This window comes from Lygodium microphyllum, chromosome 1 (assembly GCF_053477565.2).
Source record: "Lygodium microphyllum isolate KBCC chromosome 1, Lygodium_microphyllum_v1.1.10, whole genome shotgun sequence".
NCBI lineage: Eukaryota > Viridiplantae > Streptophyta > Polypodiopsida > Schizaeales > Lygodiaceae > Lygodium > Lygodium microphyllum.
In genome coordinates this window covers 70,077,434-70,091,301 of record NC_141135.1, presented here as the reverse complement: position 1 = coordinate 70,091,301, position 13,868 = coordinate 70,077,434, and the positions used below count along the sequence as shown (strand labels likewise).

Below are 13,868 nucleotides of genomic sequence, written 5' to 3'. Positions count from 1 at the left end.
CCATAGATGATGTGCCATCATATGGCATATATGGTATATCTATAGGCTATTTCCAATACAAAATTTTGACTTGTATTTTTTCACCTTGCCCCTATGCCCTTCATAGATGACGAGTTGATGAAAAAAGTGAAAGTAAAATACGTGCGATAGGCCTAGAAACGTGCATGGCGTCCCTCAAAAAGCAGGCTTAAAATTTTGAGACGATACTCCCAAGTCCCCGCCGCCGGCAGGAGGCAAAAGCTTGAAGTGATTGGGTCGAACCGTCGACGTGCCAAAACCAACCTGGAGCGTCTCTCCAGTGGCACGGTGTCTGAATGTGCACCTAGCGCCTGTAGGCCCCGGCGACTTGGGAGTATTGTCTAAATGTGCACCCGGCATTTTTTACGATAGATTCTCTACACTGCAGAGTCTCCAGACAAAGGCTCCACCCGATCTCGTGAGTCATACCGAGTCTACAGACATCAGGAGTCAGGGGAGAGAGCGAGCGAGCGAGCAGGCTGCAGGATGGGTTTAGCTGATGCTGATAGTGGTGGCCCTTCCCCGAGAAAGAACCTGCCTTCCTACCTCGTAGATCTCCTGGAGAAGGCCGTCGTCTGGTCGTTATACCCTCATGACCCTAGCAAGCCCTTTCACTACCTCTCCGGCAACTTTGCCCCCGTCCCCGAATGCCCCCCTTGCTCAGACCTCCCTGTTTTTGGCTTCCTTCCGGTAATTAATGGCTTGATGAACACTATCTTAATCTAGATCATCTCTAGCATGCTGCATGTGTGTCTCATGGATTCACTTTTGCCTAATGAAGTGCCATTAGTTCACAGAAGCGCCACTAATTTGTTTCTCAGTATGCTCTCACCAGCTTCACTTGTTTCTTTCGAAGCTTTGGATCAGAAGATAGCTTTTGTGGACACAAAGATGGTGGTTTCGTGCAAGTTCTCAGTCACTTTTGAGGATGCAGATGTTTAGCTGCTGCTGCTGCTGAAATAAATTTTTCTTTTGCAAGTTTGGATATAGCTCCTGGTTAATCACCTTGACTTGCGTCCAGATACAATTCTGGAGGGGGGGAGTGTTCATTGGGCGCACATGCGGACCATATAAGATTTTTGACACAGGGCTTCCTGGTCTTTTTTTGTTTTCCCGTCAAACTCATCCGTCCGCTACAGTGTGTAACCAGCCTTAGGTTCAAGGAAGCTGAGTGTTGAAGTGGACCGCCATCCACTTGCAGTTAGCTAGATGCCCCAACCATTGTCAATGGTGTCTTGGAATATTACTTGCGTGGACCATTTCTGGTTAATGCAGTGTTCCAGTGCCTTGCTCTACGGTTGGTTGATGGTCTCTTGTCTCTCCTATATCCTAAAATCCTACCTTGAGCAAGATTTCCATCTTCAGTCACCAAACTTGTTTTGGCCCTTAACACTTTTTCCAAGCAAAAAGAAATTGTATTCAAAAAGGGCCACCTTGGTGGAAGGTATTGACAAGATAAAGGTACAAAACACGAATGCAAAACATTGATGGAGAATCACTCCAGTTGCAAGGTTTGGGCTGATCATGCTGATCTTGGTGACGAGTTCCACTTCTCAGCTTTTGATAGTTATTGTAGGAAGTATGGTATTTTGATGGAGTTTGCCAATACTGGTTCACCATGTGAGAATGGTGTTGTGGAGCAATGTAATAAGACCAGTGCTGTGTTTTGAATCTTGACTTCATGGTGGACCTTTGACAAAGGCTGGAGATCTGAGTTTTGCTGAAGCAGCTACTAGGTGCTACGATTTTCGTTGTTGAGGCCTGCTGGTTGTTTTGTTTTTTTACACTGGAAAGCAACTAAAGGTTGAAGACTTAGGCGTTTGGTGGTCATCTATCCTGCAGACACTTCAATGATTAACTCTTGTGCAACTTTGAAGGTACTTTTTTGAAGTTTGTTTTTGCAACATGGGTCTATTTGGGACCTCTCCTCTATTGTCTACCACCTGTTCTTGGTCCAGTTTGATGGCCATGAGGTCTCAACCTCATTTTTCTCTTCTTGCACCGGTGGTGCATGTACCCATGCTTGACATGCATGAGATGTGGACATTCGTCTCTTGACCTATTTCCCACCCAATTCCTTCACCTAATGATGGTGCTTCTTAGGATCAAGTTGATTTGTGGGGCATGGTCAATGCTAGAGCATTGAGATTCTTTTGCCTTAATTGCATTCACAGCGTGTTGGTTCATGTAACAGATCTTGAGATTGCAGCATATCTGTGAGCTCTACTGAAGAACCTCTATAAGGTTCACACACTCTTATCAAGTCACTTTGGAGCATGGTAACTGCGAAACACATTTTGCTGGCATTGAGATGCCTGAAACGTTTCAATGAAATGTGAAACACCCTCACTGAAATGGCTGATTGAAACAACATTTTAAATGGAAAGAAATTATTTTTTATTGCTCTTTCAAGAGTTTTTAAACACACTGCATATAGGATAGACATCATTCGTTGATTCACATGGTATAAATATGTGAGCTGCAACTCATTGGTTACAAAGAAAACTATCTCATATATATTATTCACCTATTTCGCTTGGCGTTTCACTTGGGACTTGCCCATAGGTGCAACGTTTTGGGGTGAAACACAACGTTTCAGGGGTGAAACATTTCGCAACTACCTTGCTTTGGAGACGTGCTTCATTAGATTGCATGGTCAATACTAGAGGCTTGACATTCTTTTGCCTTAATTGCATTCACAGTGTGTTGGTTCATGTAAAAGATCTTGAGATTACAGCATAGGTGTGGACTAAACTTAGGAACCTCTACGAGGCTCGCATGCTCTCATCAACTCACTTTGGGGATGTGCTTCATCAAATTGCATGGTCAGTGCAAGAGTCGGACATTCTCTTGCCTTAATTGCATTCATAGTGTGTTGGATCATGTAAAAGATCTTGAGAATGCAGCATTGGTGTGGGCTAAACTTAGGAACCTCTATGTGGTTTTCACTCTCTCATCAACTCACTTTGGAGATGTGCTTCATCAAATCCCCATCCAAGTCTTTTACCATGAGTGACCATATCAACAAAATGTGGCAAACTCAGTTTGAGTTGACGTCATGTGGTTAAGTATTGGATTCTAGGGACTTGGCAGTTACCATGTGTACCCATCTTCCCTTGCCTAGGTACGATGTCTTTTAGTACTAGTTTTCCCATGGGTTCGTGAGACTTTGACTTGGGAGGAGTTGGTTTTGTTAATGCTTCAACAAAAGACTTGGCATTTTGAGACCTTTGGTGTATCAAAAGTGATTATCAAGGCTTTAACCATAGGTTTCGATGAGGGAGGGAATAAAAAAGAGAAGGGTTTGAAAGAAAGGGAGTGAAAAGAAAAGAAAGACAAGGAAGGATGTTCCAAGAGGTGCCCTTATTGCAGAAAGGGTGCCGTTTGTCAAGAAACAAGATGCTATGCTTTGATGCCATGTTGAGAAAAAGTATGGTTTGTGGGGAGAAACACAAAGTGTATGGCAAACAATGAGACAAAAAAACTCAAAAACGTTGAAGAAGAAGATGAATGAAGAATGATGAACACAATTGTGTTGAATGAATCATGCTAATACAATGGAGTGGAGCTCGGAGATAATTGCATTGTTGTGGCTAATCAGGGAGCAGCATCAGGAAGGAATCTACATTATGAAGGGAGGGAAATGCAATCCATCGAGTAGAGCTATTGATGATGACGAGGAAAAGAGTTGCTTTGGGGAGGGAGCAAAATACAGTCCTCTAGGTAGTAGACTCTTGCAATAAACGTTGGAAGATAAAGAGCAGGAACAAAGTGCAATCCTTAAGAGCTCTTGGAGATGAAGGATATGTTGAAATCTCTTTGTCGTAGACCTCTAGGCAGTGGAATGTCGGAGTAGACATTGGAAGATAAAGGAGAGCAGTAGAGGGAGTGAAATGCAGTTCTCGAGCTTTCAGAGATGAAGGATATACTGAAATCTCTCTGGGATGATGGCTGCTGTCAAGTAGATTGGCTGGGCAGTCAACTAGAAAAGAAAATGCAGAGGGAGAAAAACACAGTCCTTTAGGTAGTGGAATGCTTGAGTAGACATTGGAAGATGAAGGATAGGAGTACAGCATGCAAAGTGCAGTCCTCAATAGGCTGTTGGAGATGAAGAATATGCTGAAAACTCTCCGTGATCATGGGTGCTGCCAAGACGATTGTTGGGCAGCCAATTGGAGAAAAAAAATGTGAGAATGTTGGTGAAGATCTCTTTATATAAGTGGCAGTAGACAGGCAATTGCAAGGCAGCCCTTTAGGAGTGAAGAAAACTAAAGAAGCATATTTGACGTAGGGCTGATAAAGAGGGTGTAACCGTTTGTAGAGGGTCTGAATTTGCTGCCAACACAGCCTCCATAAAGTGATCGATGGCTGGGAAATATAACCTAGGTGCTGGGATGGTGGTAGTAGGAGCTCAAAACACACAACAATGATGAAAATGATCTGCTGTACCAGTTTAGGGAGGAGTGAAACCAGCAAATGCAGCAAAGCAAATGATGAAGAATAGGTGGCCTGGCTGAAAACAGAGGTTAGGCAGCTCGTCTGATAGGGCAGCAGCCAGCTAAATCACAGCGGCAGAAAATTAGCTCTCGAAGGCACAGCACACAAGCCACTCCCGTGGGAAGCATCCACTAGGTGTTGGAGAGGTGAAGGTGATCAGCAGGCAGTTGATGAAGAGGGAGATTGATTGAAGAATGAGAGTGAAGGGTAAGTGGATGAATGCCCATGCCCTATTTATAAGCATATGAGTCACTGAATTGTCTAGTTTGGTGCCCTAGCTCTCTTGGGTGACGCCTAAACACTAATAAATGTTACAAATAAAGCCTTTTTGGGATTGTAAATGGAAACCGAAATAAGAATTAATGGAATACTATGAACGTAGTGACTTTGATATCTCAATACCCTTATGGAGGATGAGTTTTGGTAGAAGCATTCCCATCAACATCCTTCTAAGGAGAGTAAGGCATTTAACATGTTTGCAAATGACTCTTATCTTTGCGGCACCAATAGTTTGTCACTCTTCTTGGTTCAGGGGGGGAGTCAACTTTGTGAAGGATGCTAGGGTTTGCATTGAGGAAACACAACTTGTATGACCAAGACTGAAACACAAAGATTTGGACAAAGAAGCAAACCTCAAACCCAAAATGCAAAACACAAAACACAAAATGCAAAAACTTAAAACTCAAACACAGAGAGAAGAAACTTTGTAGTGAATGAATTCTGTAAATAAATGTAAGAGTGTACAATATGGCCAAGGGCAGAACAATGCAGTGTTGGAGAGTGACGTCCACTGGAGATGGATCTCAAGTGCTTTGACCACCAGTCAGAGTGGGGAGTGTAGGAAACACCAAACGCTAATCACCAGAGTATTAGGGAACAAGATGACAACAAGAGAGGTGTTTGCTGATGTGGATGGCTTGCTAGATAGCAAAAACGTAGGTACCATAGCAGTTCCTTGGTAGGAGAGATGGCAGCAGCCTATTGCCAACACTAGATGCTGAAAACAAAGGCTTATGAGGTGCTATGATGATGTAGCAGATTGAGATCTCTAAATAGTAGAGTGATGGTTGAAAATAGGTTGCCTAGGGTTGGATAGTTATGGGTTGTAGTTGGTGATGGCTGGACAGTAGCAGATGGTAGGTGTGTGATGGCTGAAATTTGCATGGTAGAGTAAGAACGTTCCACCACGGAAGAAGGTTGAATGGTGGGTAGCCTATCTATTTATAGATATTGAAGGGTGCTCCAAAAATTAGGGTTTTGGGCGATCATTGAAATTCTCATTAATTAAGCATGTTTTGGGGCCGTTTAAAGATGCTAATTAGTTGTAAAACGTGTTTTAGCTCAACACCCCCTCTCAGGCCTAAAATTGAGCCCAAAAGAAAAGGTGGGCAATATGTAGCCCAAGGCGTCCCACCCCAAAGCAGCCAGGGTATTGGACAAAGGGTGCACATTTACTATCCAATGGCCTACCAAGACTACAGAGGTGATGGTTATCTTACCAAGGGAGTCTAAGTAGTCACCCCAGAGAGAACAGGGCATTGGACGAAGGGTGCTCATCGGTTGCCTAGTGGCCTACCAAGCCCTACAAAGGCGGATGGAATCACATTGAACTTTTTTTTTGGGTGGAAAGTTAATTTTAGGGGGTGGCGGCCGATTAAGTAACAATGATTGAGAAGACGGGAGTAGGGATGATACACCCAATACATCACAAGACAGTATAAGCTTACCCAACCACTCGAGGACGTTGATGATGAGGGAAAGGTAATGAAGTATCATGGGAAGAAGGATGGTGGTGTAATCCGCCAGTGGAAACAGCTTAGGATCCGTCTAGTGGTGCTCTGCACAATGGGTTGCATAGTATGCTACATGTTGAAGAATGCTCATGTAGTAGATATCACTTGGACAATATTGCTCGTGGGGTAATTGTTCACTTGCCCAAGTGGCCTAGTACAAAGATGATGAAATCATGCAATGCATAGGAGAAGGTATAACAGGGGGGGGAGGGTCGATATCGAAGACAAGTGCCAAAACTTGTAGAATACTAAGAAGGGTAGGGATCCCCTCTCAACTTGGATGTAGATGCCGAAGAAAGAAGAGGAGCCTAAGAATATTGGTCTTCATGTGGTACTGAGAATCATGTGGATGAAGATGATGAAGGATCCCTATTGGAAGATCAAGGATAGAAGACACCGCCATGATAGCATAAAGAGAGATGCTATATGATCCACCAGAGGAGGGGAGGCCTCCATGTTGGTAGAAGAGGAAAACTCCAAGTGGATGGAACCATGAAAGGAATGGTGCGCATTTTTTGTCTCCAGCTCAGGAAAGTGAAACCAATCTTCATTCTTGGAAAGGGCGGTAATTCCCTAATCAAGCACTTAACTACAGCAATCAACAAATGAATATAACTTGAAACACACAAATTACCTCAATAGTCTCGGACATTGGACACCCTGTTGGCCCCAAAACTAGTGCCCCTTTCAGTATTTCTTTAACTTGATTGCTAATGGAATGAGCACAAGCTAAGATTCACAATCTCGTTAATTGTTCCAAAAAGCATCTTTGCTATAGCAACAATCAACAATCAATTCGAGCCAATTGCTCCTTGATTTTTCACCGAGGACTTGCACAAATGGAACACCAACTAGCCAAATGCTACCCCAAATTACAATGAATGGACTGGCATTTGAATTCCTTGACAATTACACAAATTTCAGGTGCTGAATTCAGTATACGATGCCTTCACCAATTGACACAAGTCCTGAGGTGGCTGTCAAACCCTAAAATTTTCAAGAATTTATGGTTTATAGCAAAGATTTGCTAAGAAATGCTAAGATTGACTGAGCACAAGCTAGAGAAGGTGAGAGAATGTCTGAAGAGAGAAATTCGGGAATTCTTTGCGTAGAGAAACCCTTTAGATTGGCTGCAGCCTGTCAAATACTGCCCAAGAGCTGTCGCCTACTGCCAAGGATGCTAGAATTTGTTGTTGCTAGCCATCAGTTTTGCTGTCGCCAGCTCCTAGAAGCCTCAAAATTACTATTGCCTATTGTTGATTGGTCTTCTCCCGCCCTTGGGTGCCTCAGAAGATCCTCCAATGGTTGTAGATTAGACCAGCATTATCTCCTCTCTCTCTCTCTTGTAGGCTGAATGCATTGTTGAATGCCTCTCTCTAGTCTCCAAACGTTTTTTAGTCTCTCATGGGCATTTTTGCCAAGTGGCAGCCTTCTAAACCCATTTTCTAGCATCATCCAACCATTTAATTAATTTTCAAAATTAAATAAATTTGAAAATTAAATTTAGGTCTTCTGACCCCACCCAAAATTAAATGGGTCCATCCATAATTTGATTGGCTAGGCCATTTGCAACCTGAAGTGATCTCCAACCTTTGTTGACCCTTAGACTGTCACCTTTCTCACTTATTAGTCAAATCACTGTCGTAGGGTCACGCCTAATACCAAGGGACCACCAAAACCTAGTCAGCATAACTTATCATAACTTTTGCCTTTGATACCTATTGCATCCTTGGGGTCCTTGGCCTATTACTATGGAATATTTGCCATGTGCATCTCATGTGCTCAAACAACCTTAACTTAATCAAATGTTATGGGCAAGATTAAAGTATCTTATAATTATATGTCCCCGTAGTGACACAAGGATTGGTGCAAGCTTGTATGTTAGCTCTACATTGTAATACAAAACCTTGCAAAAGAGATCAAAATCTGTAAGCATGCTAAAAAAAATAAAAATTGCAAAATTGAAAAATAACGAAAACAAAGCTAATTGAAAGTACAATGCAATGAGTATGTAAGTATGCTGCAAAAGTCTAAAAAAGGAAAGGCTAAGTGTGTGGCCACCATCATGTATGGCGAGGTGGGGAAGGGGTCCTAGAAGGTGCGGTGGATATCCTAGGAATGGATGCGTAAAGTGCAATAGGCGAGCCACTAATAGACCAATCAACTAATCCTTCAATAGTAGTAAAGAAGATAGGCTGCTGAGATTGTCTACATGCCACGTATCCAGTAGCCGTTGGGGTAGATGGAGCAGATGGTGCAATAGTGGGAGGTGCAGCCCCACTTGACTGACTAGTTGGAGTGGAGGCAATTGTAGCAGTTTGTGGTGGTTTTCTAGGAGGAAGACCCTAGGCCTTGGTATGACACTCCTCGTCCATATGGCCCGACCTCTGGTTAGTGTGTGCAAGACCTATTTTTCTTAGGAATTGGTTGCCAAAGGGGTCGTGTTTCTTTGGTTTTGTCGGAGGAAGTGATATCACTCTTATTTTGGCTTGCCTTTGCATGTTGCGAGTTCTTGCTGCTTGTGATTTTTTCTCCCAAAGAAGAGGCAACCAACCCTCATGTCTTTGAATGGATGTGTTTCTGGAGATCGAGGTAGGTGGACACTCCTTTAGGCAGCAGGTTATTGTGATTTGGCAGCTATGGCAGTGCCTGCATTGCCATGAGTTTGGGCACTAAGCAACAGACTGTACGCACTTCGGAGCCAAGGTGGCTTCGCCGATAGGCCTAGAGGTGGATGCGAACGGCTTCACACGGGTTCAGAGATGACAGAGAGAGACGATAGGGGGGCCGTAGTCAGCCCCTTAGACATAGCCATGGCAGTAGGGAGCAGGAGGGCGAGTGTCCCCCCCGATAGAACACCACACTCCCTCCCCCCCCCCCCCCCTCGGCAAGACCACAAGCCTACACATCCAACCCCCCATGGAGGCGTCACAGGCCACCTCCCTCGAGGGCCCACATTCCCCTCCCACAGCCACTAGCTCATCCGTCCATGCCACCTGTCACAGTTTCCCGAGATAGGCGCAACTGCTACCACATGAGCTTTTTTGCAGTGGGCCGTGGTCTTACCCAAGAGTTGCGGAGCGCAGAGAGTTCTTACTACCCCTGGAGGTGGGAATCTTCGTGGTATGCAAGTCAAGGAGCGGCAAGGTCCATTTAGTAGCACCAATGGATGGACCAAACTATGCCTTCTTCCTTCAGACCTCTTACACAGGAGATTGGACGGCGACACAGATAGAGGAGGAGGTGAAGAGCTAGGTGGCAGATCACATCTCCCAATGGATGGGAGAGGGTGGATTGATACTTTTCTGAGCATTTTCTTTCGAGCCCCTCCATAGTGGAGAGTCCAATGGATGTGATCGAGTGGCCCCTTGTTTAGGCAGCTCGCTTCTACCAGTGTATAGAGTCTCGCCTCTCAACCTGGTTGATAGATGCCCTGGTGGTACCACCAGGCACATCCATCACCCCCATGGTCCGCCCGAGGGCTACCATGGGGAAATGGAGTTCGTCATCCAGGCCGGCAGCGAAGCGTATCTGCATGCCTCATAGTTCGTCGTCTTTGTCAGCAGCTTGGTTGATAGATGCCTTGGTGGTACCATTGGGCGCATCCATCACCCCCATGGTCCGCCCGAGGGCTACCATGGGGGAATGGAGCTCCGATGGATGTGATCGAGTGGCCTTGGCTCCTTGGCTCAAGCGGCTCGCTTCTACTAGTGTATAGAGTCTTGCCTCTCAGCCTGGTTGATAGATGCCTTGGTGGTACCACGAGGCGCATCCATCACCCCCATGGTCTGCTCGAGGGCTACCATGGGGGAATGGAGTTCACCGTCCAAGACGAAAGCGAAGCGTATTCGCATGCCTCGTAGTTCCTCGTCTTCGTTAGCAGCTTCCACATTGAACAGATGCTTGTTCGGTTAGTCACAGGTTTCCCTACGAGTTTACATCTTGCATCTTGGAATGTGAATAGCCTCCACTATAGTGGAGTATGCGGTTTCAGGAAGTTGATTGTTCGATAGGAGTTGCAGTCTGCCCTTGCCGGACGGATCGACATCTTACTTCTACAGGAGCACAAGCTCACTCCTGCCCAGGCCCAACGGGTAGGGAAGGTACTCCTGGGCAATTCACACACGTACTGGGAGCACGCCATCGCTGCCCATGGCAGGAGTGGAGGCGTATGCACCTCTATTGGCCCGAGCCTCATCGCCTGTGTACGGGACCATGGGACGATAGTGGCAAGGAGGGTTCTATGGATTAGATTGGATATTGGGGACTCGTGCCTTGGAGTCCTCAATGTCTATGCCCCCACTGAGGTTAGGGCACGCGGTAGGTTCTGGGTGGAGATCGCAGCAGGACTCCCAGAGGTGGACTCTTGGATTGTTGGAGGAGACTTTAACAACCTGGAGGCCTTAGAGGATCAATAGGGTAGAGGCGGAAACTACCAGGGGATGGCTGGGGAGGAGTAGGAGGCATGGGAGGTCTTTCTGTTGGCAGTAGGAGCACGCGATGCTTGGAGAGACCTAGCTTTCCACAAGAGGGAGAGGTCGCTGGACTTCTCTTGGGGATATAGGCGGCTAGGTGGAGTCCTGTTGGAGAGGTTGGATAGGTTCTATGTGGGAGAGTAGGGATGCTCTCACGGAGGCCAGATAGAGCAGTTAGCGAGTACCACTTTGTCCAATCACTGCCCGGTTCTCTTGACACTTGATCCCCCACCATCTGCCCTAGGCACATGATCCTGTCGGATCCCTGACTCGATCTAAAGGAGGGAGGAGGTGAAGAGATAGGTTGAGCAAATTTGGACTAGGGAGTGGGGCAGGAGGGATCGGATCGCAGAGGAGGTGGCACAGGTCCTAGCCGAGTCGAGTAGTATTTGCCATGAGGCAGCCCTACAGGCCAAGCAGTAGAGCTGGGAGGAGGGTGGAGCACTTCGGCGGGACCTAGCAGCCACATAGATATTACTATAGGAGGCTCTAGGGGATCCCATCCTCCACGCACAAGGCGTGTGCGCGCGAGCAGCCATCGCCGGCCTAGAGGACCGGTGCTTGGAGTTTTCATTCCATACCTCAGCAGCCTTCTGGGCGCGGAAGGGAGACATGATATGCAGGGAGTTCTTCTAGATGCACCAGCCTTGCACCTTAGGAGAGTAGATACGCAGCCTTCGGGATCAGTATGGGAGGACTCGTTCTAGCCAGACGAGGTGATGGAGATTACCAACAACTACTACTGACGCCTCTTCTAGTAGGAGATAGCCTCAACTAGAGGACAACGATCTAGATAGTAGGTCTGGGATTACATCCCGTCCCTCGTCACAGAGGAGATGGGACGCTCCCTCCTAGCCCCCTTCACAGAGAAGGAACTAGAGGTGGCTTTCCATATATAGGGTGGGTAGAAATGCCTAGGAGAGGATGGCCTCTCTAAGGCCGCCTTCACTACCTTTTGGAAGGCGGTGAAGGATTCCTTATTGCTAGCCTTAGGATAGATGAAAGGGAGTCTCGGTAGGTCTTATCAGTCTCCTGCCCAAAGGGGGGGACTGGTTGGAGCTATCCCAATGGAGACCGATCACCTTATTGTTAGTGGCCTACAAGGCACTGGCAAAGATGATTGGTAGGCTACTCCGCTCTGTGCTTCCAAACATCATTCACGACACATAGATAGGCTTTGTCCAGGATAGGAGCATCCTAGACAATGTCTTCACCTTCTTTGAGGCGACAGAGTGGGGCTGGTACAGTGGTTAGGGACTGGATGTACTACTCCTGGACTTCGAAAAAGCCTATGACAGGGTGGACTGGGACTTCTTAGAGGGCATCATGGTGATGTTGGGCTTCCCCTAGGCATGGATCTGCAGGGTCTCTGCACTTTACAGATCGGCTACCAGCCGGGTTCTCATAGGTGGCGGGTGAGGGGAGGAGTTTTAGCTGGAGAGATTGGTCCGGTAGGGCTGTCCCCTGGCCCCGTACCTGATTTTGCTCTTTGCAGAGGTGATGTCTCACTTCCTTAGGTCACGTGTGAGCGGGTTACGAGGCCTCCGACTTCCAGTGAGAGAGGAGACAGAGCTGTTAAGCGAAGAGTATGTAGATGATACAACACTCTACATAGAGGACAATGAGTTGATGCTGGAGAGAGTGAGACTGGCCCTTGAGGTGTTCTATATTGCAGCGGGAGCGAAAATCAACTGGCGAAAGTCGGTTGGTTTCCTTACAGACCTGGATTCTAGCACGGAGTAGGGCATCCACTTGGGATTTAGATGGGTGTGCAGAGGGTAGATTGTCCATTACCTAGGGTTCCAAGTGGAACTCGACATCACTCCCGCTCAGCAGTTTCTTCCAGTCCTCGACTCTATTCGGAGGAAGTTGACCTACTGGAATACTGCTCGCCTTTCCCTAGGAGATCGAGCCCTGATGGTTAACCAGGTCCTAGCGTTGGCTTGGTACATTGCCTCGTGTTGGTACTTCTCATCATGTGTAGTTCAGCTTCGCCACCTAGTGCGGAACTTCCTTTGGGTTGGGTCAGACGGTTCCAAGGATTCTCGGGCCAAGGTGGCATGGGCGACCATCATCCGGTATCGGTTAGAGGGAGGGCTGGGGATCATAGACCCAGAGTATTAGAGTATGGCCCTCTTGGGCAAGCTAGTAGTCCACGCCCTCATACCAGGAGGGCACATGGATGATCCCAACTTTCCACCACCAAGCCTTCATGTGCCACCAACCACAAGCCTCCATAACGGCCTAGATCATCCTCCCCAGATCACCCTTCCTATGCAGCCTTCTTCATGTGTGGTAGGGTCTCCGTAAGGCCCTAATGTAGAGCCCCCCAGGCTGCCAGGAGGAGATAGACCGCTAGTCGGTGATCTAGAACCCCTGGGTCAGAGATCGAGATGGGGTATAGATCGGTGAGCGCCCCCACATCCAATGGGTTGGTTGGGAGGCCGTGGTTGGGAGGCCGGCCAGCCTGGGGCCAGTTTGTACCATTAGGACATGGCGGGCGGTGTACAGGATAGTGGACGAGGAGATACTGTAGTGAGCATCAGGTTGCCAGAGATGAGTTGAGGAGAAGGGAGATAGACGCAACAATACCTCAAGAGTGGCTTGCCCCCCCCGATATGAGAGCCGATAGAGCTCAGGGAGGTATGGGCCGCTAGGTTTTCACCAGCAGGTATCCCCCTATAGGTGGCACGTAGAGTGGGCGGCGTGCCACATGGTACTTTCTTCACCATCGTGCAAGAGGGGGGGCATCTGGCCCTTGACAGAGGGCAGCAGGATGAGGGGATAATTGTCCTTTCATGGAGGAGGATTCGAGTGGTTGGCCTTCAGGGGAAAGACATGGCGGTTGGATCCCTATGTCTTCTGGGAGGAGCTTAGGGAGTGGCACCTCTGAATTTGGGAGGGTAGGCCACTTGATGAGCTGGAGTGGGATCCGGGAGAGTGGCTATGGCCGGCCACTGCGGTCGCCAAGAAACCACCGAGGTTCTTGGAGCACAGCCAGGATTGGTAGACACGTATTGATGCAGGGCGACATGGATTGGGCGCCGTCGCGTAGCAGGTACTGGGCGAAGCACAGCATCACGGA

At 47.3% G+C, this 13,868-nt stretch overlaps 1 protein-coding gene across 3 annotated transcripts in view; it reads left to right on the top strand.

Moving 5' to 3' along the window:
* The first annotated feature begins 227 nt into the window (after nucleotides 1-227).
* Nucleotides 228-13,868, top strand: part of LOC148041232 (carotenoid 9,10(9',10')-cleavage dioxygenase-like) — a 73,721-nt gene continuing 60,080 nt past the window's right edge. Inside the window, exon 1 of one of the 3 annotated variants that reach the window (XM_087678180.1) lies at nucleotides 228-708. In XM_087678180.1, coding sequence (XP_087534306.1) covers nucleotides 505-708 — 204 coding nt within the window. In that variant the 5' untranslated portion in view covers nucleotides 228-504. The remainder of the gene's footprint in view (nucleotides 709-13,868) is intronic. The other 2 variants (XM_087678189.1, XM_087678170.1) reach the window with 2 other exon arrangements.